Source organism: Amblyraja radiata, chromosome 13, assembly GCF_010909765.2.
Source record: "Amblyraja radiata isolate CabotCenter1 chromosome 13, sAmbRad1.1.pri, whole genome shotgun sequence".
In the NCBI taxonomy this organism is placed as follows: Eukaryota; Metazoa; Chordata; class Chondrichthyes; order Rajiformes; family Rajidae; genus Amblyraja; species Amblyraja radiata.
Genome location: NC_045968.1, coordinates 19,846,335 through 19,872,915, shown reverse-complemented (window position 1 = coordinate 19,872,915; position 26,581 = coordinate 19,846,335). Strand labels below are relative to the sequence as shown.

At 42.5% G+C, this 26,581-nt stretch overlaps 2 protein-coding genes across 2 annotated transcripts; both read left to right on the top strand.

Moving 5' to 3' along the window:
- The first annotated feature begins 639 nt into the window (after positions 1-639).
- Positions 640-1,868, top strand: LOC116979696 (C-C motif chemokine 20-like). Its single transcript, XM_033031398.1, has 4 exons — positions 640-771; positions 873-987; positions 1,081-1,158; positions 1,432-1,868. Exons 1-4 carry the CDS (start codon positions 693-695, stop codon positions 1,460-1,462), a joined length of 303 nt encoding a protein of 100 aa, XP_032887289.1. The 5' UTR covers positions 640-692; the 3' UTR covers positions 1,463-1,868.
- Positions 1,869-25,206: 23,338 nt separating this feature from the next.
- On the top strand, positions 25,207-26,314 carry LOC116979695 (C-C motif chemokine 20-like). Its single transcript, XM_033031397.1, has 4 exons — positions 25,207-25,370; positions 25,472-25,586; positions 25,680-25,757; positions 26,031-26,314. The coding sequence occupies exons 1-4, from the start codon at positions 25,292-25,294 to the stop codon at positions 26,059-26,061; spliced, it is 303 nt and encodes a 100-aa protein (XP_032887288.1). The 5' UTR covers positions 25,207-25,291; the 3' UTR covers positions 26,062-26,314.
- The last annotated feature ends 267 nt before the right edge of the window (positions 26,315-26,581 follow it).

Sequence of the window (26,581 nt, the reverse complement as noted above, 5' to 3'; positions counted from 1 at the left end):
TTGAATCCACAGACCAAGCTGCAAGGACCATGAACTTGAAGTTCCACTCAAGCACGTGGGAAAGAAAAATCTGTCACTCACTTTGCGGGATTTGAACCATTTTACTATTCCCCTTTTTTAAACATGAAATGAATTACACAATGCACACAATATGCTTTATGATTTAATTTCTAAGCTGATTTCTCTGAATTCAAATTATTGTTTCATTGTGCTTAAAAAATGACTGCAGATATATATATTTTTTAATTCTCTTTTTAGATTCATCCATTTTGTGCAGTAATTTTGCTTTTAATACCCAATTTGTACTACAGAGCTGTTCAACTTTGAAAGGCTGTTCTCTTTAGATTTATACTGTGCTGTGTTATATTTTGAATCTAAATGGAAATAACATAAGAAGTAAATACTACCTGCTTCAATTGATCGTGGATAGTGAAACAAAGGTATTAGGAAATACGTAGATGATGATATTCACTTTGATTGGCTGCCAAGATATATTTATAAACAGTGTGATGTAATCAGGTGAGGTAATATCGTGGAAAATCCAGAGGTCATGTGTTGCATTTCCTTGTTTCAAAATATGTCCCAATCAAAGTGTATATAAGCAGTTGACAGAATCAAAAAAGCACATCATATCTCCGTTACCGTCTCAACATACTCCACAGCAAAGTTATCTTATAAACCAGTGAGCAACAATGAACACCCTCAAGAGACTTCTCCCAGCAGCTATGCTCTCATTGATTGTACTGAACATGTTTGGTAATACACTATCAGGTAAGTCTTAGAGATGCCTTTTAACACATTCCCACTAATTAGATTTTAAAGAAAGTTATTTACTTGTGCTACATGCATGACCATATTTTTCATTCTTTCAGCTGCAGCATACAGAGACTGCTGTCTCGCATATTCGAGGAAGAGACTGCCACAAAAATTGATCTCTGGTTATGTGGAACAAAAATCCAATGAAATATGTGAGATAGATGCAATTATGTAAGTACAATTCGATAATATATTCCTTATGATCTTAGAATAATATTTATTAGAATTTTCAATTAATAGAACGACAATTTAAATATTTTATAGATTCTACACCGTCAGAGGAAGAGCAGTGTGTGCAGATCCTGAGCACCATTGGGTGAAGAAAGCACTGAATTTTTTGAGGTAAGCAACATAACAATTGACTGATCACATTGAGAAAGCTACAGCAGTGATCTGAAATGTATAAAGTGTTGCCAATCAAGAGTAGATGAGGGTTGCATCTACAATCAAACTTCTGAAGATAAATCTGAAAATTTTCATTTTCTTTGCAAAGCTGCTGTAAAATGTAAACTACTCAGCAATATTTGATATTTAGATATTATTGACAGCACTTTCATTGATTTCTTTCATTATAATATTTGATTATTTGAAACATTGATCTCTTTGTCTTCACAGCAAAAAGCTGAGAAAAATGTCACAAGATTGAGCCACGTCTCGAGGAAAGTTGGCTGCATTTAGCTGGATTTATTTCAAGAATCCATCCTGCATAGTATCTATGCCCAGACAATGAAAGTTTATTAAAACTTCCGTAATTTGTATCACTCACAATTGATGTGTAAGCCACTTTATTTATAGTGTGTTCAACTGAACTTAATTAAGTAACTTAACTGTATATTCTTATTTAATTTTTTGCTACATTATTCTGGTTGTGAATTAAATGACGATGAATGTAATATTATTACCTGCATATGTGTCAGTCAATCTATGTTTAATTTATTGGAAAGTGAAAGATGCCAAGGAATATCTCAGAGTTCAAGTAGCACCGTGTTAATTGCCACCTCTGTGTATTTCAAAAATGGGAGCGAATGAAAAATAAAGATATTTATTTCAGATTTCTTCTTCGGTAATTTATTTTGCCTCACTAACGGAAACCTAGCCAATGGTAAACCACTTACAGCATTGTCAGCAGAAGGGTAAACTAAAGCTCATCACAAACATCTTTCCAACTTCATCAGACACAAGATGGAATAAAATAAAGAGCAGGGGGGTTGTTCCTATTGTTCGGAATCCCAGGAAAGCCTACTTGAGGGATTCCAAACATTCAATGTGAGGCTTCTAGTATTGAATGCCTAACAGAATTATGACTTTTGAAATCCAGAATGGAACTTTAATAAACTTTGTAAAATTCCTGCGTCAGCTTCTTCAGGTGTCTACATTTAAACTGGTTTCTTGTTTTACCCTGGCACCTGTTCTTTATTAAAGCAAATGTTTTGACCAAAAGTAACAGATTATTATCTAAATGGTCAGATTATTATCTAAATGGTGTCAAGTTGGGAAAAGGGGAAGTACAACGGGATCTGGGGGTCCTTATTCATCAGTCACTGAAAGTAAGCATGCAGGTACGGAAGGCAGTGAAGACAGCGAATGGCATGTTGGCCTTCATAACAAGAGGAGTTGAGTATAGGAACAAAGAGGTCCTCCTGCAGTTGTACAGGGCCCTAGTGAGACCACACCTGGAGTATTGTGTGCAGTTTTGGTCTCCAAACTTGAGGAAGATCATTCTTGCTATTGAGGGAGTGCACATAGGTTCACAAGGTTAAATCCCGGGATGTCGGGCCTGTCATTAGATTGGAACGGCCGGGCTTGTATACTCTGGAATTTAGAAGGATGAGAGCGGATATTAGATTAGATTAGATTTACTTTATTAATCCCCTTGTTCAGGGGAAATTCAGGGGAAATTCAGATATCCTTGCAGCACACTAATAAAAATACAACATAGCATTCAAGAAGTTCAACACCAAAACACAAAAACATCCCCCCACAGTGGTTCCCACTGTGGGGGAAGGCACAAAGTCCAGTCCCCATCCTCTTGTCCACCCAGAGTCGGGCCTATTGAGGCCTCCACAGTCGCCGCCACGGCGCCCGATGTTCTCGCCGGGTGATGATGCTCTGGCGTCGGGAGAACCCCCAGCGGCTTGGGGTGCCAGGAACGGCCGCCATCCCACCGGAGACCGCGGCTTCCAAGCCAACAGACTGTGCCGGGCGATCTCGGTGAGAGATCCCAGGCTCCGGGATGAAAAGGTCAGCGCCGCAGCCGGCCGCTCCACTGAACCGCGGCTCCACAATGTTCTTATCGGCGGTCCCAGCATACTGGAGTTCCAGCGCGGCGACCCAGGAAAGCCATCACCCGCTCCGCAACAGCGCTCCAGCGCTGTGCCGCCGCCAAAGCCGAGGTTCTGGCCAGGTTATCTCAGGGAAACGTCGCTCCAGGACCCGCTGGTAGGCCGCGAGGACAGGTCGAAGGCTCTGCTCGGAGGAAGGCAGCCTCTCCGACCAGGTAGGGGCTTGAAAAGCAGTTTCCCCCTTCCCCCCCACCACGCCCACACATAAAAAGATTAGACCCCCTGACTACAAGCTTTGACATACTAAAAATAATTTAAAAAAGAAGTGGAAAAAAAACGGACAGCTGCAGGACAGGCAGCCGTTCAGGACAGCGCCTCTCCCAGAAAATTATTGAAATATATAAGATTATTAAAGGTTTGGACATGCTAGAGGCAGGAAACATGGTCCTGATGTTGGGGGAGCCCAGGACATTTGCTGAAGTTGGCTTCAGTTTTATAACTAATCTCAGAAATAGGCATATCATTATTCTCAATGCAGTAAATATTGAAATATCGTATGTTCTGCTAATTTCTGCTTGGATTGAGGTGCCTGAAAGTTCAGAGTCTTAGAGTCATTGAGCACAGAAACCTGCCTTTGGACCTATCCTGGTCATCAAGTGCCCATCTATCCTAATCCAGTTTCCCACCATTTTGACCATAAGCTTCTACGCCATGGCATTTAAAGGATTCATTCAGATACATCTTTAATATTGTGAGAGCACCTGTCTCTACTACCCCACAGGCAGTGTATTCCAGATTTCACCCACTGTCTCAGCAATTAAAAAAAATCCCCAAGTACTCACTAAATCACTTACCATTAACCTCTGCTCTGGTTAAGGACACTTCTGCTGAAGAGAAATGTTATCACCATCTACCCAATCTATTCTTCTCTTTCAACAGGGTGCACTCCCATTTCCCCCACTAGCCCATCCCCATTTCTAGTCTAACCCACCATCCCCTTCTACTCATATCCCTCCCTCTGGCCTCATATTTCTCCCACGTTCTCTCCTTATCCTACACCCTTTGGCCTTTGCATCTCCAGCCTTTGTCAAATCATCCGCCCCCTTGCCTGTATCCACCTATTACTTGCCAGACTTTGTCCTGCCCCACTTCTGTTCTACCTTTCCCTCCACCTCAACAGAAGAGATCCGGCCTGAAATGTTGCCTATCCATGTCTTGCAGAAATATTGGCAAAGATTCTGCTGAGTTTCTTCAGCACTTTGTGTTTTTATTTTCCTCTTTTTTTTCGTAAACTTCACTTGGGTAATCCCTTCGCCCTTTCCACTCTATTGAAAACAAACCCGATCTATTCAACCACCTTGCCCTGTTCCTTTGCCTGAAATGGAAAATGACCAAATTTGGAACAACTCACATCGACCTGCATTCTATATTAGAACAGCATGTTTCTCAACAACTTAATTGAATTATTTTTTATATACGTGGACTGCATTCATTTTTCATGCCGTTTTCATCTCCTATACACTTTTAATCCATTCAAAATCTAGATTTGCATCAAATTTCATTGACGAGTTGAGGAGCTTAAATGTGCATGCAGTGTTTGATTTGACCCGACAACATAAATGGCAAAGTAGAGATATTGTTTACTTGTGCTACATGCATGACTATATTTTTCATTCTTTCAGCTGCAGCATACAGAGACTGCTGTCTCGCATATTCGAGGAAGAGACTGCCACAAAAATAGATCTCTGGTTACCTGGAGCAAAAATCCAATGAAATATGTGAGATAGATGCAATTATGTAAGTACAATTCAATAATATATTCCTTATGATCGTAGAATAATATTTATTAGAATTTTCAATTAATAGAACCACCAATTTAAATATTTTATAAATTCTACACCGTCAGAGGAAGAGCAGTGTGTGCAGATCCTGAGCACCATTGGGTGAAGAAAACACTGAAATTTTTGAGGTAAGCAACATAATAATTGACTGATAACATTGAGAAAGCTACAGCAATGATCTGAAATGTATAAAGTGTTGCCAATCAAGAGTAGATGAGGGTTGAATCCACAATCAAACTTCTGAAGATAAATCAGTGAAATGAAAGACAATGAAAGTTTATTAAAACTTCCGTAATTTGTATCAGTCACAATTGATGTGTAAGCCACTTTATTTATAGTGTGTTCTACTGAACTTAATGAAGTAACTTAACTGTATATTCTTATTTAATTTTTTGCTACATTATTCTGGTTGTGAATTAAATGACGATGATTGTAATATTATTACCTGCATATGTGTCAGTCAATCTATGTTTAATTTATTGGAAAGTGAAAGATGCCAAGGAATAACTGAGTTCAAGTAGCACCGTGTTAATTGCCACCTCTGTGTATTTCAAAAATGGGAGCAAATGAAAAATAAAGATATTTATTTCAGATTTCTTCTTCGGTAATTTATTTTGCCTCATTAACGGAAACCTAGCCAATGGTAAACCATTTACAGCATTGTCAGCAGAAGGGTAAACTAAAGCTCATCACAAACACCTTTCCAACTTCATCAGACACAAGATGGAATAAAATAAAGAGCAGGGGGGTTGTTCCTATTGTTCGGAATCCCAGGAAAGCCTACTTGAGGGATTCCAAACATTCAATGTGAGGCTTCTAGTATTGAATGCCTAACAGAATTATGACTTTTGAAATCCAGAATGGAACTTTAATAAACTTTGTAAAATTCCTGCGTCAGCTTCTTCAGGTGTCTACATTTAAACTGGTTTCTTGTTTTACCCTGTCACCTGTTCTTTATTAAAGCAAATGTTTTGACCAAAAGTAACAGATTATTATCTAAATGGTCAGATTATTATCTAAACGGTGTCAAGTTGGGAAAAGGGGAAGTACAACGGGATCTGGGGGTCCTTGTTCATCAGTCACTGAAAGTAAGCATGCAGGTGAAGTGAATTGAATTGAATTGAATTGAATACCTTTATTGTCATTCAGACCTTACGGTCTGAACGAAATTTCGTGCCTGCAGTCATACATACAATCATACAATAATAAACAACAATTAACACAAATTAACACCACCACAGTGTATCCTCCAAGCACCTCCTCACAGTGGTGGAGGCAAAAATCTTAGGGTTACTGTCTCTTCCCTCCTCTTCCCCCTCTGCACTGAGGCGATTCCCCACCGGGCGATGGCACAACAGTCCCGCGGCTCACCGAACCCCGCAAACGGGCCGGTTCAAACACCGCGGCCCGGGGGTGGTCGAAGCTGCTGCCCTCCAGTCCAGGTACAGCAGGCAGTTAAGAAAGCGAATGGCATGTTGGCCTTCATAACAAGAGAAGTTGAGTATAGGAACAAAGAGGTCCTCCTGCAGTTGTACAGGGTCCTAGTGAGACCACACCTGGAGTATTGTGTGCAGTTTTGGTCTCCAAACTTGAGGAAGATCATTCTTGCTATTGAGGGAGTACACATAGGTTCACAAGGTTAAATCCCGGGATGTCGGGCCTGTCATTAGATTGGAACGGCCGGGCTTGTTTACTCTGGAATTTAGAAGGATGAGAGCGGATCTTATTGAAATATATAAGATTACTAGACCAAGTGCAGACCCGTTGGGTCTGTTCCCCCAACGTGCGGTTGTGGGGGGGGGAGGCGACATGCAGCGTCACACACACTAACTATCCCCCCCCCCCCTCGCACTCACGCTAATTACCCCCCTTGATATTATATTAATATTATTAATTTGCTCCTTTTACCCCATAAACACTATATCTACTGACGCATAGCCCCCAACTTGCAGTCACATCTAGAGGGGGGGGGGGGGTAGAGAGTGAGGGCAGAGAGAGAAGGTGCAGACAGAGAGAGAGAGACAGAGACACAGAGAGAGGGGCAAGAGGGAGAGGGGGTGGAGAAGAGGAGAAGAGGAAGGGTGGGTGAGGGGGGAAAGGTGGGGGAGGAGGGGAGGAAAGAGAGAGGGTGAAAGTGAGGGGGAGAGAGAGGGGGTGCTGAGAGGGTGGGGAGCAGGGAGGGGGAGGGAGGGTGGAGGGAAGGGGGTAGGGGTGTGTGGAGGGGAGGGGGTTTAGGGGAGGGGCGGTGGGGGAGGGGATGGACGGGAGGAGGGGGAGAAAAAGAGGAGCGAGAGAGGGGGGGAGAGGAGAGGGGGAGAGGAGAGGGAGGGAGTGGAGAGGAGAGGGGGAGAGGAGGGGAGGAGGGGGGGAGGAAGGGGGGGGGGAGGAGGGGGGAGGAGGGGTGAGGAGGGGGTGGAGAGGAGAGGGGATGAGAGGGGGGGAGAGGAGAGGAGTGGGGGAGGAGAGGGGGGGAGAGGAGAGGGAGAGGAGAGGAGAGGAGAGAGGAGAGGGGGGGAGTGGAGAGGAGAGGGGGTGTGGAGAGGAGAGGGGGAGTGGAGAGGAGAGGGGGAGGAGAGGGAGAGAGGGGGGGGGGTGAGGAGATGGGGGGATGGCGAGAGAGGAGGGGAGAGTGAGAGAGAGAGAAAGGGTAAGAGACAGGGGTGGAGAGAGAGAGAGAAAGAGAGAGGGAAAGTGAGAGAGAGAGAGGTGGGGAGAGAGAGGAACCCAAACCCCCCAAACAACCATTTGCAGGCAGTGCTTTTTTATTTCAAACTACCCATATTTTATTTTCAAACCACATTAAGGGTACTTACTCACAGGTGTGAAGAAATTTGTTCAGTGTCATTCAGAGCTCAGAGTGCCCACCATGTTGCAGAGTGATTGAGGCACACCACTTGCAGAGACTGATTGAGGCACACCACTTGCAGAGACTGATTGAGGCACACCGCTTCCTGGTTTTATAGTCCCTCCCCCTCCCTCCAGCAGGGGCAGCAGAGAGAATGGGGAATTGTGTAAAAACATTAATCTCTCTGTCATTTTTCATCGACGGGAAAAATCCTCGGCACACATGCGGGGGAAGGGGGCTCTGAGCAAGGTGGCCAAAAATGACGGCCGTAGGTGGCAGCATTCTCTTGGAAATCGTAGCACAGAAGGTCAAAAGCGGTCGAGAACAGAGATTTAGTAATATAGATTAAAGGTTTGGACATGCTAGACGCAGGAAACATGGTCCCGATGTTGGGGGAGTCCAGAACCAGAGGCCATAGTTTAAGAATAAGTGGTAAGCCATTTAGAACGGAGATGAGAAAAAAAATTACACAGAATGTTGTGAGTGTGTGGAATTCTCTGCCTCAGAGGGCAGTGGAGGCTGGTTCTCTGGATGCTTTCAAGAGAGAGTTACATAGAGCTCTTAGGGGTAGCGGAGTTAAGGGATATGGAGAGAAGGCAGGAACGGGGCACTGATTGTGGATGATCAGCCATGATCACATTGAATGGCGTTGCTGGCTCGAAGTGCCGAAAGGCCTACAACTGCACCTATTGGCTATTGTATATTGTCTATTGAACAATGAAACTAAGTAATTAAATTGCTTATGACATTTGCTGAAGTTGGCTTCAGTTTTATAACTAATCTCAGAAATAGGCATATCATTATTCTCAATGCAGTAAATATTGAAATATCGTATGTTCTGCTAATTTCTGCTTGGATTGAGGTGCCTGAAAGTTCAGAGTCTTAGAGTCATTGAGCACAGAAACCTGCCTTTGGACCTATCCTGGTCATCAAGTGCCCATCTATCCTAATCCAGTTTCCCACCATTTTGACCATAAGCTTCTACGCCATGGCATTTAAAGGATTCATTCAGATACATCTTTAATATTGTGAGAGCACCTGTCTCTACTACCCCACAGGCAGTGTATTCCAGATTTCACCCACTGTCTCAGCAATAAAAAAAAATCCCCAAGTACTCACTAAATCACTTACCATTAACCTCTGCTCTGGTTAAGGACACTTCTGCTGAAGAGAAATGTTATCACCATCTACCCAATCTATTCTTCTCTTTCAACAGGGTGCACTCCCATTTCCCCCACTAGCCCACCCCCATTTCTAGTCTAACCCACCATCCCCTTCTACTCATATCCCTCCCTCTGGCCTCATATTTCTCCCACGTTCTCTCCTTATCCTACACCCTTTGGCCTTTGCATCTCCAGCCTTTGTCAAATCATCCGCCCCCTTGCCTGTATCCACCTATTACTTGCCAGACTTTGTCCTGCCCCACTTCTGTTCTACCTTTCCCTCCACCTCAACAGAAGAGATCCGACCTGAAATGTTGCCTATCCATGTCTTGCAGAAATATTGGCAAAGATTTTGCTGAGTTTCTTCAGCACTTTGTGTTTTTATTCTCCTCTTTTTTTTCGTAAACTTCACTTGGGTAATCCCTTCGCCCTTTCCACTCTATTGAAAACAAACCCGATCTATTCAATCACCTTGCCCTGTTCCTTTGCCTGAAATGGAAAATGACCAAATTGGGAACAACTCACATCGACCTGCATTCTATATTAGAACAGCATGTTTCTCAACAACTTAATTGAATTTTTTTAAATATACGTTGACTGCATTCATTTTTCATGCCGTTTTCATCTCCTACACACTTTTAATCCATTCAAAATCTAGATTTGCATCAAATTTCATTGACGAGTTGAGGAGCTTAAATGTGCATGCAGTGTTTGATTTGACCCGACAACATAAATGGCAAAGTAGAGATAATAGATAGATAGATAGATAGATAGATAGATAGATAGATAGATAGATAGATAGATAGATAGATAGATAGATAGATAGATAGATAGATAGATAGATAGATAGATAGATAGATAGATAGATCCTTTAATAATCCTTTACAGGAAATTACAATGCCACAACAGCTTCAAGACAGACATAACACCACACATTTCCTCAGATAGCTTCCATACTTAATAAGTTAAAATACAATGAATGAATACTAAAAAAGTGCAAAGTTATTTTTGTGCATTGTAAAACCTTATAGCAGCTGGTATACAAGTCTTCCTATATATCTCAGTTTTGCACATTGGTGCAATCAGTCTCTGACTGAAGGTGCTGCTCTTGATCACCTTCAGGGCGTGAAGTGGGTGAGTGGGGTTGGTCATTATTGAACCCAGTTTGTTCAGAGTTCTGGCCTCTGCCACCTGCTGGACCGTTAGTTGCTCAGCCCCGACCACTGAGCCGGCCTTCCTGATCAGCTTATCCAGTCTGTTTTTGTCCGCTATGCGGGCGCCTTCTCCCCAACAGGCCACAGCAAAAAACAGAGCACTGGCCACCACTGAATGGTAGACACTGCACAGCAGGGGTTGGCAGATGTTGAATGACCTTAGCCTCCTTAAGAAATACAGTCGACTTTGTCCCTTCCTGTACACCGCCTCCATATGACTCTTCCAGTCCAGCTCACTGTCAAGCTGCACACCAAGGTACCTGTGGTTGGCGACCACCTCCACCTCAGTGCCCCTGATGGTGATTGGTGTTGGTTGAGTCCTCCTCCTCCCCCTCCTGAAATCCACAACTATCTCCTTCGTTTTCGTGGTGTTGAGATGGAGGTTATTGTGTGCACTCCACTCCACAAAGTTGTTTATTTTATCTCTATACTCCTCCTCATTGCCCTCTTTGATGAGGCCGACAAAAGCTGTGTCATCTGAAAATTTCTGCAAAAAGCAGCTGTTGGTGTTGTATTGAGCTGAAAGGGGCGACAAGTTGCTGGATGATTCAAGTTGCTCTGCTGTTATGCTCTATGAAGGTGACAGCCTCCCTACAGCCTCTCTAATTTCCAACAGATTTCTGGTGACAAAGGAGGCCTTTGGGTCTTGCAGGTCAATGCCAGCTCTCGGTGCAATCCCAGCAGTTCAACAATCTTTAATTGCCCGTGTAACGTATTGTCTCTTACATGCCCATCAGCTCCACCTTGATTCTCATGCCACACACGTACACCAGAAGCTATCTGTAGTCAGCAATTAACCCTAGCAGCATGTCATCCGCATGTGGAAGGAATCCACAGCAACCAGGAAAAATCCATATGGGTGCAAGCAGAATGTTTGCACTGCTTAACGGCAGCCCTCAAGGCCACCTCCAGTCAAAGAAGAATAACATCAGCCTCCCCACTGATTTAACATCACTGCAACATTTCAGTCCTGGAATTGTTCCAGCTCAATCCATCCACCAATCTTTTTCAGGCCTTCGCATCCTTCCAACGGTCTGGTAGTTAGAATTTGCAATTACCCTCCTGAGCTCAAATCATGCTTTTCATAACGACAATGCCTGGAAGTTGGGTTAAATAGAGCAATATTTTTATGCGTCTTGTTATTTGTTTTTGATGTCATATATATTGTAAAGGGAAGATGTTCTGTGACTTTCACCGAGGCAGTGATTAGCCTTCCCTGCCATCCCAACATCCAACATGCTATTGAACAAAATAACAGTGCAACCATTCTGATCGAGACAGCTCCTCGAAACTATAACTTTTTTGATGTATGTAGATCTGGAAAAAGAGGTGGAGGGGTTGCTGCTATATTTTAAAATGTATTTCAGGGGAAACAGATGTCACTTGGTGATTTTCCATCATTCGAATACCTTTGTGCTGTATTGAAATGTTCCCCCAGAGTTCTCCTATTAATTATTTACAGGCCTCCTAAATATTATGCTAATTTTTTCGATGACTTTACAGAATTATTGTCTAGCATCTCCACTGACTTTGACTGTCTAGTTATAACTGGTGATTTTAATTTTCATACTGATGGTTTGAATGACAAGGGTGCAAAATAATTTTTTACTATTTTAGACACATTTGACCTGTCTCAACATGTGAAAGAGGCTACTCATTGTAATGGGCACACCCTGGACTTGATTATCACAAAGGGTCTCATTGTTTCTGATATTTTCGTGACTGATCCTTCATTGTCTGACCACTTCTGTGTTTTCTTTAATATATCTTTTATTCCCGACATACAGACAAAATCAAATACTGTCAAAAAACGGTATATAAATGAACATTCTAATGTACTCTTTAAAAATGCCATCTCCCTCTTACCACCTCTAAACCCATGTTCTGCTGATGATCTTGTAGATAACTTTAACTCCAAAATTGTGAAAGTTATAGATGTCATTGCACCTGTTAAAGGGCTTTCTCATTGTGCGACCTGAAGCAAGACCTAACAAGATTTAACATCGTGGGAACCTTCTGCGATAGCAGTACGGCATTCGTGGACCACCGAGGACCTCCGTGGCGCACACGGCAGGTAGTCGTGTGACTTGGTAAGGTCGGGAGAAAATTCAAACTTTTTCGAATTTCTCCAAGAGTGTCTTGAGCAGCGTTGCAACATTGTATGGACGCAGATGCCTGTGCGATATCCGTGCGATATCCGTAATGACACTTGCGAATACCGTGGGAACTCCTGCGAACGGTAAACCCGGAAGCTTGACAGAAGGGACATAAGGTGAGTAAAAGAGGTGGTCTCAATATCGCCAATGGACCATGTGTCCATCGAGGACGTCCCACCTAATTGTCATTCTTTGAGAATCTTTTTCACAGTAAGACTTGCAGAGATGCCTCTCAGAAAATCGCAAAGAAAGGGGTCAAAGAAAGTCGGAAAGTTTTTAGCCATGCAGGTAAATGAGGAGGAAACTCAGCAAGAGAGACAGGTGGAGAGGCAAGAGGAGATGCCAGAGATACCACTGCCTGTGGGCTCCTTGGAGCAGGGAGAAGGTGATCAGGGTGTATTTGAGATTGCCTCCCCAGTAGCTGTTGCCTCCACAATAGTCTCAGCAGACGAGAACATAAAGGTTAGATGGCAGAAGGTAAAGCCATATAACTTCAACAGGGAACAAGAGGGTGAACTGGTGGAGTGGTACCAATTCAATGAGATTCTCTATGACAAATCCAGAGAGGATTATAGAAATAGGGAGAGAAAGCGCAACCTGCTGGAGACGAAGGCTGCTGAGTATCCCCGGTGCTCATGTGAGTAACTATAACAATATATTAGTTTATGTACAGGAGAACAATTTAATGTTATCCATGATTTTAAAACATACAATGCTACAGATGTAAAAGTTCTGTTTTTGCAGTCACCTTTAATTTATCTTATAAGTCTGTCTGTTCCCTGCAGCTGCAATGTAAAAGTAGTGGCAGACAGCTTTTACACCCTCTTCGTTTGAAGTGGGAATCATATCTCTTTTAGAGCCATAAAATAAATTATGCATGAGGGCAGGCAATTTTCACTTGTAATTCTTGTCTTCAAAAAGGCCATCTGTATTGACCAACTTGTGCTCTGTTATCCAAGAAGAACAATAAATAGCACATTAAATGCGGAGGGCATGCTCTTAAACAGGCCTCTCTTTACTGACCAAAACTTTAATTTAACGGAATAGATCCAATGCTTGAAGTTCCATTTAATTCCAGCACTCTACTTTAATGCAGATGACCAACTTTTGCAATGGTTCGCTACCCAGAGGACCATGTACGGGAAAATCACCGCACTTGGGACAAGATCAGGGTCAGCTGGAAACAGACAGACAGAGAGGAATAGGTGGATAGAGGAGAGGTGGCGTTTCCTATCAGGGCATATTGTGCGTGCAGTGACCAGGACTAGCGCACCCAAGGTAATTTTATTACAAAAGATATTTGAGGTCTTGAGGCTCTGGACACCATGTGTAAATGACTTCATGTAATTCCTACAGGAAAAACACATAATTGAACAGGCGTTGGATGATCCTCTGGAAGGGACTTCCACACCGAGCCGATCCACCAGCCAACAGCACCGCAGTAGGCACAGTGCTAGCATCGACCTCACCACACCCAGAGGTGCTGAAGAAGGGACAGGTGTAGACAGCATTAGTAGTGTGAGTATATAAATTTGATGCTTATTGGACAATGCACCCACCCAGCATTTTGCTGATTATTATATTTGCGCTCTGAATTTCCAGCTCCATAAAAGTATTCGAGACTGCTCGAGATTGTTGCAGGAAGGACGCATGACACCAATGGGCTTCATGCACAGGACATTCGACTTCTGTCACTCAATGATCGAAGATGAAATAAGTGATGGTCAATGGGATTTAGCATGGCTTATGATAAATGGGGCGATGACTTATAGAAATAACAAGGTATAGATAAATTCCTAAATTTATTCCCTTAATTCAGCGTCTCTGCTCACATCATAAAGCAACATAGTTTTAATGTCTGGTGTTGTCTGTGCAGTTAATGGAAGCACGTGCACCTGAGGCGCAGCGTCCACTGGTTCCTCAACCTCGCCAGCCTCACTTCTATGACCAGGTATTAACAAAGAAATGTGCGCTTCCCTAACTTGATTCATAATGTGTGTTTTTTTTTTACATTGACTAATACATAACTCTGTGATTCTAAAGTACACAGACAGGCCCTATGGACTGCCCCGTGCAATGGGGGGACATCCACCATTCCGTGCTGAACAGGTAAACTATTGTGTTTTGTGCAATATAAATTTAAAAATAAACATTACCATGCGCATATGGACAACAACTTATTCATGAGTTGTGTTAATGAGATTCAAAATAAGAACTCTGATCTTCAAAGGGTACTTTAATGAAAGGTCCCGCAATTGTAAGGTCCGTGAGAAATTTTTGACATGTAACCTCTTAATTTCCTTCTAGAGACACTCAACATCACCTCTGATGTTTGCAGAGCTGCAGCCTGCTCGAAATACACCTTTGCCTGTTGTTTACGGAGAGGTCCGTGCAAAAAGTCCTTTTCAAGAAAGTGCAGCAGGCTGCGCTGACGTCAACTACCCCAGTTAACCCTCGGAAGCTGTGAAAAATCTGTGTGTGTAGATTTTTTTTGTGGTGTTTCAAATGACAGTTTGAGTTTTCGTTTATTTAATTTGTTGGCCACTCACCATTTGGTGTTACATCTGTAGTCCTTTGTAAATGTCTGTATGTTAATATATGTGCCCTTTACTCTTGTGCATTTTCTTTTTGTTGGTGGCTACACATTTTATTATATCCTGAGGTGTGATAAAGCTTTTACCTCTGCATTTTGATTGTCATTGCCATTGCTTGTTTAAAATAAACTTATCTTTTACTATCAGCTTGATGTCTGCAAATCGTCATTAATACATCACTACAAGACGAATGTCTCTAATGTTATAATCCCTCTCATGCTGAAACACAAAAGACCTTAATGGAGGTGATATTCTCACATTTTGACTCATTAACATTTCTGAGTGTGCAGGACACTGAAATGGCCAGCTTTTTAAACGTGTTCTTCACCTCTTGGTAGAAAATAAAATAAGACAATCAGCACGGTAAATGTGATACAAAGTCTTTATTCCTATTTGAAAATATAAGAAGACGACTTCTGTCACATATTGAGAGGAGATGCATCACACAAAACATTTGTCTGTAAAAGGGCCTCGCAAACACGAAATACAACAAATGAGGCACGCCAGATTATTTAAAACACATTATATCCATCAACCTCCGCAACAAGCGTCAACTCAGGCATTTAAAGGGACAATGCAATGTTCTAAACGGCAGGTTTTGCGGACGGACATCTTAGAGGAAGCACTTTTCAGAGGACAACACTAGGAAGTCAGCTTATAACATGCAGTAGTGTTCCCATGGTCGGCTACCCATCAAGTTCAAGTTCAAGTTCAAGTTAGTTTATTGTCATGTGTCCCTGTATAGGACAATGAAATTCTTGCTTTGCTTAAGCACACAGAAAATAGTAGGCATTTACTACAAAACAGATAAATGTGTCCATATACCATGATATAAATATATACACACATGAATAAATAAACTGATAGTGCAAATAACAGAAAGTGGTTGGTAATAATCAGAGTTTTGTCCGAGCCAGGTTTAATAGCCTGATGGCTGAGGGGAAGTAACTATTCCTGAACCTGGTTGTTGCAGTCTTCAGGCTCCTGTACCTTCTACCTGAAGGTAGCAGGGAGATGAGTGTGTGGCCCGGATGGTGTGGGTCTTTCATGATACTGCCAGCCTTTTTGAGGCAGCGACTGCGATAGATCCCCTCGATGGAAGGAAGGTCAGAGCCGATGATGGACTGGGCAGTGTTTACTACTTTTTGTAGTCTTTTCCTTTCCAGGGCGCTCAAATTGCCGAACCAAGCCACGATGCAACCGGTCAGCATGCTCTCGACTGTGCACCTGTAGAAATTAGAGAGAGTCTTCCTTGACAATCCGACTCTCCGTAATCTTCTCAGGAAGTAGAGGCGCTGATGTGCTTTTTTGATGATTGCATTAGTGTTCTCGGACCAGGAAAGATCTTCAGAGATGTGCACGCCCAGGAATTTGAAGCTCTTGACCCTTTCAACCATCGACCCGTTGATATAAATGGGGCTGTGGGTCCCCCTCCTACTCCTTCCAAAGTCCACAATCAGTTCCTTGGTTTTGCTGGTGTTGAGGGCCAGGTTATTGCGCTGGCACCATATGGACAGTTGCTCGATCTCTCTTCTGTACTCTGACTCATCCCCATCAGTGATACGCCCCACAATAGTGGTGTCGTCAGCGAACTTGATGATGGAGTTCGCACTGTGGTTCGCTACGCAGTCATGGGTATAGAGTGAGTACAGCAGGGGGCTGAGCACGCAGCCTTGAGGTGCTCCCGTGCTGATTGTTATTGAGGCTGACACATTTCCACCAATACGAACAGACTGTGGTCTGTGGACGAGGAAGTCGAGGATCCAGTTGCAGAGGGATGCGCAGAGACCCAGTTCTGCGAGTTTGGTAACCAGTTTGGAGGGGATGATTGTGTTAAATGCCGAGCTGTAATCAATGAATAACAGCCTGACATATGAGTTTTTGTTGTCCAAGTGGTCCAGTGCGGAGTGGAGGGCCAGCGAGATCGCATCCACCGTTGATCTGTTGTGGCGGTACGCGAACTGCAGTGGGTCCAGGTTTTTGTCGATGTAGGAGTTGATTTGCTCCATGATCAACCTCTCAAAGCACTTCATCACCACCGCCGTTAGTGCCACTGGTCGATAGTCATTGAGGCATGTCACCTTACTCTTCTTGGGCACCGGTATAATTGATGCCCTTTTAAAGCAGGTGGGGACCTCAGACCTCAGAAGTGAGAGATTGAAAATGTCCGTAAAAACTCCCGCCAAACTCCCATCAATAATGCTGTCCTGCCACGGCACACTCCCCAATTGTGAATTGTAGTAAGCGCAGAGATGGTTTCTTTGCTCTTTCACACAGGATATGCCCGAGTTACCTTTCAAACGCTGCAGTGAGACCATTTTCAACTTGTTCGCACCACTTCTCCAAGCACCTAGTGTTACTTCCCCTGTGTCACTGTCCACTAGGTCACCGTCCTGGATGGATGTTGCTGATCCAGCAGCTGCACCTCTCATTCGGATCAGGTTGTGCAGAACACATGCTGCATATACTATACTCTCCACATTCTTGGGCTTCTGCTCCATTGTCTTGAGCAAGCATCTAAATCTGTTTGCCAAGATGCCAAAAGAATTTTCTACTACCCTCCTGGCCCTTGACAGCCTGTAATTGAAGATCCTCTGTTCCCTAGTTAGATTCCTCTGTGGATATGGCTTCATAATCCAGGGCCGTAATGCAAAGGCTTCGTCAGCAACCATCGCATATGGGATGTCCGGGCTGTCTTCTCCTGACAGTGGTTCTGGATCAGGCATGCCTGCTGTTCCACCTTCCATTTTATTTCCAAGCCAGGTTTCTTTCCAAATCCGGCCATCACCAACACTTCCAGGTGTGCCCACATCCACATACAGGAAGTTGTAGTTATAATCAACCACCGCCATGAGTACAATTGAGTGGAATTTCTTGTAATTGAAATAATTTGAGCCACCTCCGGGTGGTTTACGAATTGCCACATGCTTGCCATCCAAAGCCCCACATGTGTGAGCAAAGTTCCACCTGTTTTCAAACCCCAGTGCAACTTTCTTCCACGCATCTGGTGTACTGGGGCATTCCATCACTTCAGCTGAATAAAATTGGATGATCGCCTCACAGGTTTCTCTGACAATACCACAGATGCTGTTGGTGGCGACAAGAAAGTTGTAAGACAGACTTTTATAAGAATCGCCTGAGGCCAAGTAGCGGAGGGTGATTGCTATGCGCAACCCTGGTTCCAGTGCCTTTCTCATTACAGTGTCAGTCTTCTTCAGCAGAGGTCCCAAATTATTCTTTAACTCATTAAAGAGCTCGGGTGAAATTCTGACAAAGTTTTTGAATGCACTTTTATCCTCTTCGCACAGCACATTAAGCAGTTGCTCATATTGTCCTAATTGAGGTCTCCGTTGAAACATGGGCTTAACCCAGTGAGACTTCCTCTTAATTATCTTTTTAATCAATCTCACCCTTCTGCCTTCACGCAAGCGTTTTCGATGCTCATGTTGCGCTAATGCATACAGCACGTCAATGAAAATAACAACCAGCCTGTACTCGAACCAACTTTGTATAGGCATGTCTGCAAATGAGACAATTCTACGAACGGAGGATATTTATATAGCGTGTGAAAAAAAAGTGACATCATTTGTGCCACGTGATTAACTACACTACAGTCCACGATGTTCATTCACGATTAACGGGAAAGATCGGGAGACGGACAAGTCAGTCGCACAAATGACAGAATTGCCGAGTACCGTGGGAACTCTTTATCGTGGGAACACTTTATCGTGCGGAACTCGTGCTGGACCACGACCACTTCACTCGGGTGACATCTTGCTTCAGGTCGCACCGTGAGAACTCGCCATTACGGTTAAAACGATTTCTGGTAAGCAAAAGGCACCCTGGAGAAAAGCTGCTTTTGTAACAGCCCAGAAAAGAGAATGCCGGAAAGCTGAGCGCATCTGGCGGAAAACAAAACTTCATATTCACCATGACATCTATAAAGAGAGCCTCCGTGCCTACAATTTAGACTTAAAAAGTGCTAGAGAAACATTTTTCTCCAATATCATTAACAACAACACTAATAAGGCAAAAACCCTATTTGCAACTGTTGACAGACTGACCAACCCCCCAACACATTTACCACCTGAACTCCATTCCACGCAGAAATGCAATGAGTTTGCATTATTCTATACAGATAAAATTGAAGGCATCAGACATGCCATCAATATCACCGCTTCAAACAAAAATGTTGGATCACCACCCTGTTTAGGCAAAGGTAACGTGGCAATGATGACATGCTTTAATGTCATAGACTCTAAAACTCTTGTGGAAACGGTGACACAACTAAGGTCATCCACCTGCTGCCTTGATGCTTTACCTACCAACTTCTTTAAGAATGTTTTTGACTGCCTAGCAATAGACATACTGCAAATAGTTAACAGCTCTCTTCAATCAGGCAATTTCCCAAAAGCCTTGAAAACTGCAGTTATTAAACCTCTTTTAAAAAAGCGGAGCCTAGATGCCTCTATTATTAACAACTATAGACCAATATCAAACCTATCTTTCATAAGTAAAATCATTGAGAAAGTTGTCCTCCAGCAACTTAATCACTTCCTGGCTTCAACTGGCTGCTACGACAACTTCCAGTCAGGATTTCGACCTCTTCATAGCACCGAGACCGCTCTTATTAAAGTTGTAAACGACATCCGTCTTAACACAGACTCTGGCAAAGTTTCAATATTAATGCTATTAGACCTCAGTGCTGCATTCGACACTGTTGATCACTCAATACTTTTAGACAGGTTGGAAAAATGGGTGGGGCTCTCAGGCACAGTCTTAATTTGGTTCAGGTCATATTTACAAGATAGGAACTATTTTGTTTCCATTGGCGACTTTGTATCAGAACCAACCAACGTGACGTGTGGAGTACCGCAAGATTCGATCTTAGGGCCCTCTTTATTCAACATCTACATGCTCCCACTAGGGCAAATCATGCGAAATAATAATATTGACCACCACTGCTTTGCCGATGACACTCAAATCTATGTAGCGCTATCACCAAATGACTATCGCCCCATAGATCTGTTGTGCCAGTGCATTGAGCAAGTCAAAGACTGGATGTGCCAAAATTTTCTCCAACTAAATAAGGACAAAACGGAGATAATTGTTTTTGGTGCTAAAAAAGAAAGGCTTAAAGTAACCCAACACCTTCACTCTCTGTCCCTGAAAACTTCAAACAAAGCCAGAAATCTTGGGGTCATTATGGATTCAGATTTAAATTTCGACAGTCACATCAAATCAGTAACAAAATCGGCCTACTATCACCTCAAAAACATAGCAAGATTAAGAGGACTCATGTCAGCTCAAGACTTAGAAAAACTTGTACATGCCTTTATTAATAGTAGGCTAGATTATTGTAACGGTCTCCTTGCAGGTCTTCCAAAAAAAACTGTCAGGCAGCTACAGCTTGTTCAGAACGCTGTTGCTAGAGTTCTAACAAAGACCAAAACATTTGAACATATTACACCAATTCTTAAATCCTTACATTGGCTCCCTGTATGTCAGAGAATTGATTTTAAAATCCTGCTGCTCACCTATAAATCACTACATGGTTTAGGGCCAAAGTATATCACTGACATGCTTCCACTATATAAGCCTTCTAGACCGCTAAGATCTTCTGAAACCAAACTGCTAGTGATTCCCAGAGTAAATACAAAACATGGGAAAGCAGGATTTAGTTACTATGCAACAAATAGCTGGAATAAACTTCCTGAAGATTTAAGACTTGCCTCAACTTTGACCACTTTTAAAATAAGACTGAAAACTTTTATGTTTACTTTAGCTTTAAGCTAAATCTTAACTACATTGCACTTTTAACTTTTGCACTTTTTATAATGCATTTTTAATTTTGCTTTTCTTTTCTTTTAGTTCTTCTATTTTATTTCATTTTATTATTTCATTTATTGTATGACATGTTTTTATGTGAAGCACTTTGAGTCTGCCTCGTGTATGAAATGTGCTATATAAATAAAGTTGCCTTGCCTTGCCTTGCCTTGCCTTGCCTTGCCTTGCCTTGCCTTGCCTTGCCTTGCCTTGCCTTGCCTTGCCTTGCCTTGCCTATTGTGCAGTGGAACCTCGGCTTGTGCAGTGACACTTAAAGGCCTTCTCCCTGATAGGCTCCAGTACAAGCTGCTCTAAGAATCCATCACGGAGGCACTCCACAAATTTCCTTTCTTGGGCTCCAGTACCAACCTGATTTTCCCAGTCTACCTGCATGTTCAAATCTCCTATAACAACCGTATCATTACCTTTACTAAATGCCAATTTTAACTCTTGATTCAACTTGCTACCTATATCCAGGCTACCGTTTGGGGGCCTGTAGATAATTCCCATTAGGGTCTTTTTACCCTTACAATTCCTTAGTTCTATCCATACTGACTCCACATCTCCTGTTTCAATGTCACCCCTTGCAAGGGACTGAATTTCATTCCTCATCAACAGAGTTACCCCACCCCCTCTGCCCACCTGTCTGTCTTTTCGATAGGAGGTATACCCTTGAATATTCAGTTCCCAGCCCTGGCCCTCTTGCAGTCATGTCTCTGTAATTCCAACAACATTATACTTGCCAATTTCTAACTGAGCCTCAAGCTCGTCCAATTTATTTCTTATACTTCGCGCATTCATATACAACACTTTGACTTCGGAATTCACCTCCCATCTCACACCGCTCACAATTGGCTCTGATCATACTCTCTTATCCCTTCTCGAACTTTCCTTCCCATTAATTTGGGAGTCTTGTGTAACTTTTCTTATACTCACTTCCCCTTTAACTCCATCTTTATACTCCCAATTTGTCAATCCCTCCCCTAGCAAACCTGCCTGCCAGAAAGTCGGCCCCCCTCCAGTTAAGGTGTAACCCATCCCTTTTGTACAGGTCACCCCTACCACAGAAGAGATCCCAGTGGTCTATAAAACTAAATCCTTGCATCCTGCACCAGACCCTCAGCCACACATTCAGATCCCCTATCTCCCTGTTCCTGTTGTCACTAGCACGAGGTACTGGAAGCAATCCAGAGATAACCACCCTAGAAGTCCTGCTTTTTAGTCTTCTTCCTAACTCTGTAAACTCTCGTTGCAGAACTCCCCTTTCTCTCACTCATACACCTTTGTTCTTCCTGTATCCTTTGCGAGACAACCTCCTGCAGGTCCTGTCCAGGTAACTTTCGTTATCTCGGATGGCCCTGAGGTCATCCAGCTGCTTCTCCAGTGCCCCAACACGGTCCTTCAGGAGCTGAACCTGGACACACTTACCACAGTTGCAGCAGCCAGTAGCTCCATCTGTGTCCCTGGCCACCCACTTAACATCTTTACACCTGTTTATCAATGTTTCGGCTATTGGAACAACTTTCACTTTATATCAACATGATATATTTATTCCTTCATGTTTATGAAAATCCTCTCCATATTTTCATAATATATTTCATATTTTCATATGAGGGAGGTGGCCATTGGGCCTTTGAAGCCTACGTCAGCTTTCAGTGCAATCCCATCAGTAAACCTTTAATTTTCTCATGCTACGTATTCTCTCTGAGCTGCCCATTGACTCCACCCCGATCTGCATGCCACACACCTACACCAGAAGCTACAGTATCTGCAGTCATTAATTAACCCGAGCAGCATGTCAACAGGATGTGGGTGGAATCTGGAGCTACCAGGGAAAATCCATATGGGTGCAAGCAGAATGTTCGCACTGCACAAAGACAGCACTCAAGGCCATCTCCAGTCAAAGAAGACCAATATCATGAACTAAGTGTACACAAATTAAAATCACATAATGCCATTTAGGTTGACGTAACTTGCCTTTGGAAGCACATCATGACTGCAACCTTTCATTCCTGGAATAGTATCAGCTGAATCCCTTCAGCACTCTTATTCAGATTTTAGCATTCTTTCAAAAGTCTGGTACTTAGAATTTGTTGCTTTACCCCTGGGCAGATCCTGTGCTTTGTATAAGGTCTCGACGACTTTAACTTTAGTGTGTCAAAGTTGGATTAAATAGAGCAATATTTTTTGCACTGTACTGTTTGATATGTGTGCGATATCTCACAATCACAATCAATCACAATAATACTTTATTAGCCGAGTAAGTTTTGCAACATATGAGGAATTTCATTTGCCAAGTCAGTGATACAAATAAAAAGCAACGGAACACACAAAATACATGTTAAAATAAACATCCACCACAGTGACTCCTCCACATTCCTCACTGTAATGGAAGGCGAAAGAAAAGTTCAAATCTCTTCCCTTCTTTGTTCTCCCGCAGTCGGGGACATCGAGCCCTCCGTTGACGGGATGATCTTGACTCCCGTAGCTGACAATGTTTTGGGCCTCTACATCGGGGCGATCAGCTCCTGCATCGGGGGGGATGTCAGCTCCCCCGTGCCAGGCGATCGAACCCCGCGTCGGGGCAGGTCGAGCTTCTGCGTCGTTGGAGTTCCCAACTAGCCTCTCCCGAGGCTGCGAGATTTCGATGTAAAGTCCGCAGGCTGTGGTTGGAGTGATCCGAGGCAAGGGATCGGCTCTAATTGTAAGTCCACGCCCCGCGGTGGGGCTCAAAGTCAGTCCGAGGAGGCCACCAGCTCCATAGATTGTAGGCCGCAGAGCGACCGGAGAAGCGACCTGGAAAACAATCGCATCTCCAACAAGGTAAGAAACTAAAAAAAAGTTTCCCCCGACCTACTCCCCATCCCCCCACATAAAATAAACCATGGAATGTTTACACAGACTTTTAAAACACACTAAAAATGCAAAATAAGACAAAAAAACATTGAGACTGTTGGCGGGGCTGCAATCGTGCGGCACCCCTGGTGGTACAAAGGAAAGGTGTACGATAGCTTCCACCAAGTCTATGATTTGCCTCCAAGGTTTTCCCAGCATCTGGTCTGGTATCGTGCAGGGGAACCTTGGCTTGTGGCATCCAAAGTTAGGTTATGCCAATCTAAATGGCTGTTGTATGATTTTCATTGATGTGCTTAGTTCATGGATAGCACCAGCCAGAAATATGAATGCACAGCCATTGTGAAGTCTGCTTATGTTTTAACTAAAATAGTACAGCTTGGAAGATTCCAGCCCATGGTCCCGTGAGTTACTTTCCTGACATTAGTCCTGAGTTGCACATGGAGGATTAGTTGAAGTAATGTACGAAGATGTGGGAGGGAGGGATAAGATGAGGGGCTTTAGGAAGATTCACTGTCAGGAAATATTTTAATATAACTATATCTGAGACAGGTTCCAAATGTAGTATTACTTCACAGGCGCGGACCTGGACATGATTTTGCTTTTAAAGGAGGGTGGGTCACTGTGGACCTTAGAGGTCCTGCAGAGGCCTATTCCTTCATTAGTGACCCATGAATCCACAGACCAAGATGCAAGGACCAAGATCACGAAGTAGAAACAACAAACTGCAGAAAGTGATTTACACAAAACGACACAAAGTGCTGGAGTAACACATCGGGTCAGGCAGCATCCCTGGCAAACATGGATAGGTGAAGTTTCAGGTCGGGACCCTTCTTCAGATTGATTGTAGAGGAGGAGGTGGGGGTAGGGAGTAGGGAGGCAAGACAAAATGTTACATGGAATAGGTGCACCAGACGAGGGAGGTATTTGATAGACAGATACATGGAAGACAGGACAGACGGGACACTACAGACTCCAGAAGTACTGCAGAGGTCTGTTACTTCATGGGACACCATTGAATCCACAGACCAAGCTGCAAGGACCAAGATCATGAAGTTCCACTCAAGCACGTGGGAAAGAAAAATCTGTCACTCACTTTGCGGGATTTGAACCATTTTACTATTCCCCTTTTTTAAACATGAAATGAATTACACAATGCACACAATATGCTTTATGATTTAATTTCTAAGGTGATTTTTCTGAATTCAAATTATTGTTTCATTGTGCTTAAAAATTGACTGCAGATATATATATTTTTCTAATTCTCTTTTTGATTCATCCATTTTGTGCAGTAATTTTGCTTTTAATAACCAATTTGAACTACAGAGCTGGCCAAGTTTGAAAGGCTGTTCTCTTTAGATTTATACTGTGCTGTGTTACATTTTGAATCTAAATGGAAATAACATAAGAAGTAAATACTACCTGCTTCAATTGATCGTGGATAGTGAAACAAAGGTATTAGGAAGTACGTAGATGATGATATTATCAGGCTGCCAAAATATATTTATAAACAGTGTGATGTAATCAGGTGAGGTAATATCGTGGAAGATCCAGAGATCATGTGTTGCATTTCCTTGTTTCAAAATATGTCCCAATCAAAGTGTATATAAGCAGTTGACAGAATCAAAAAAGCACATCAGATCTCCGTTACCACCTCAACATACTCCACAGCAAAGTTATCTTATAAACCAGTGATCAACAATGAACACTCTCAAGAGACTTCTCCCAGCAGCTATGCTCTCATTGATTGTACTGAACATGTTTGGTAATACACTATCAGGTAAGTCTTAGAGATGCCTTTTAACACATTCCCACAAATTAGATTTTAAAGAAAGTTATTTACTTGTGCTACATGCATGACTATATTTTTCATTCTTTCAGCTGCAGCATACAGAGACTGCTGTCTCGCATATTCGAGGAAGAGACTGCCACAAAAATTGATCTCTGGTTATGTGGAACAAAAATCCAATGAAATATGTGAGATAGATGCAATTATGTAAGTACAATTCGATAATATATTCCTTATGATCGTAGAATAATATTTATTAGAATTTTCAATTAATAGAACGACAATTTAAATATTTTATAGATTCTACACCGTCAGAGGAAGAGCAGTGTGTGCAGATCCTGAGCACCATTGGGTGAAGAAAGCACTGAATTTTTTGAGGTAAGCAACATAATAAATGACTGATAACATTGAGAAAGCTACAGCAGTGATCTGAAATGTATAAAGTGTTGCCAATCAAGAGTAGATGAGGGTTGAATCCACAATCAAACTTCTGAAGATAAATCTGAAAATTTTCATTTTCTTTGCAAAGCTGCTGTAAAATGTAAACTACTCAGCAATATTTGATATTTAGATATTATTGACAGCACTTTCATTGATTTATTTTATTATAATATTTGATTATTTGAAACATTGATCTCTTTGTCTTCACAGCAAAAAGCTGAGAAAAATGTCACAAGATTGAGCCACGTCTCGAGGAAAGAAGTTGGCTGCATTTAGCTGGATTTATTTCAAGAAATCATCCTGCATAGTATCTATGCCCAGACAATGAAAGTTTATTAAAACTTCCGTAATTTGTATCAGTCACAATTGATGTGTAAGCCACTTTATTTATAGTGTGTTCAACTGAACTTAATTAAGTAACTTAACTGTATATTCTTATTTAATTTTTTGCTACATTATTCTGGTTGTGAATTAAATGACGATGATTGTAATATTACCTATTATGTGTGTCAGTCAATCTATGTTTAATTTATTGGAAAGTGAAAGATGCCAAGGAATATCTCAGAGTTCAAGTAGCACCGTGTTAATTGCCGCCTCTGTGTATTTCAAAAATGGGAGCGAATGAAAAATAAAGATATTTATTTCAGATTTCTTCTTCGGTAATTTGTTTTGCCTCACTAACGGAAACCTAGCCAATGGTAAACCACTTACAGCATTGTCAGCAGAAGGGTAAACTAAAGCTCATCACAAACATCTTTCCA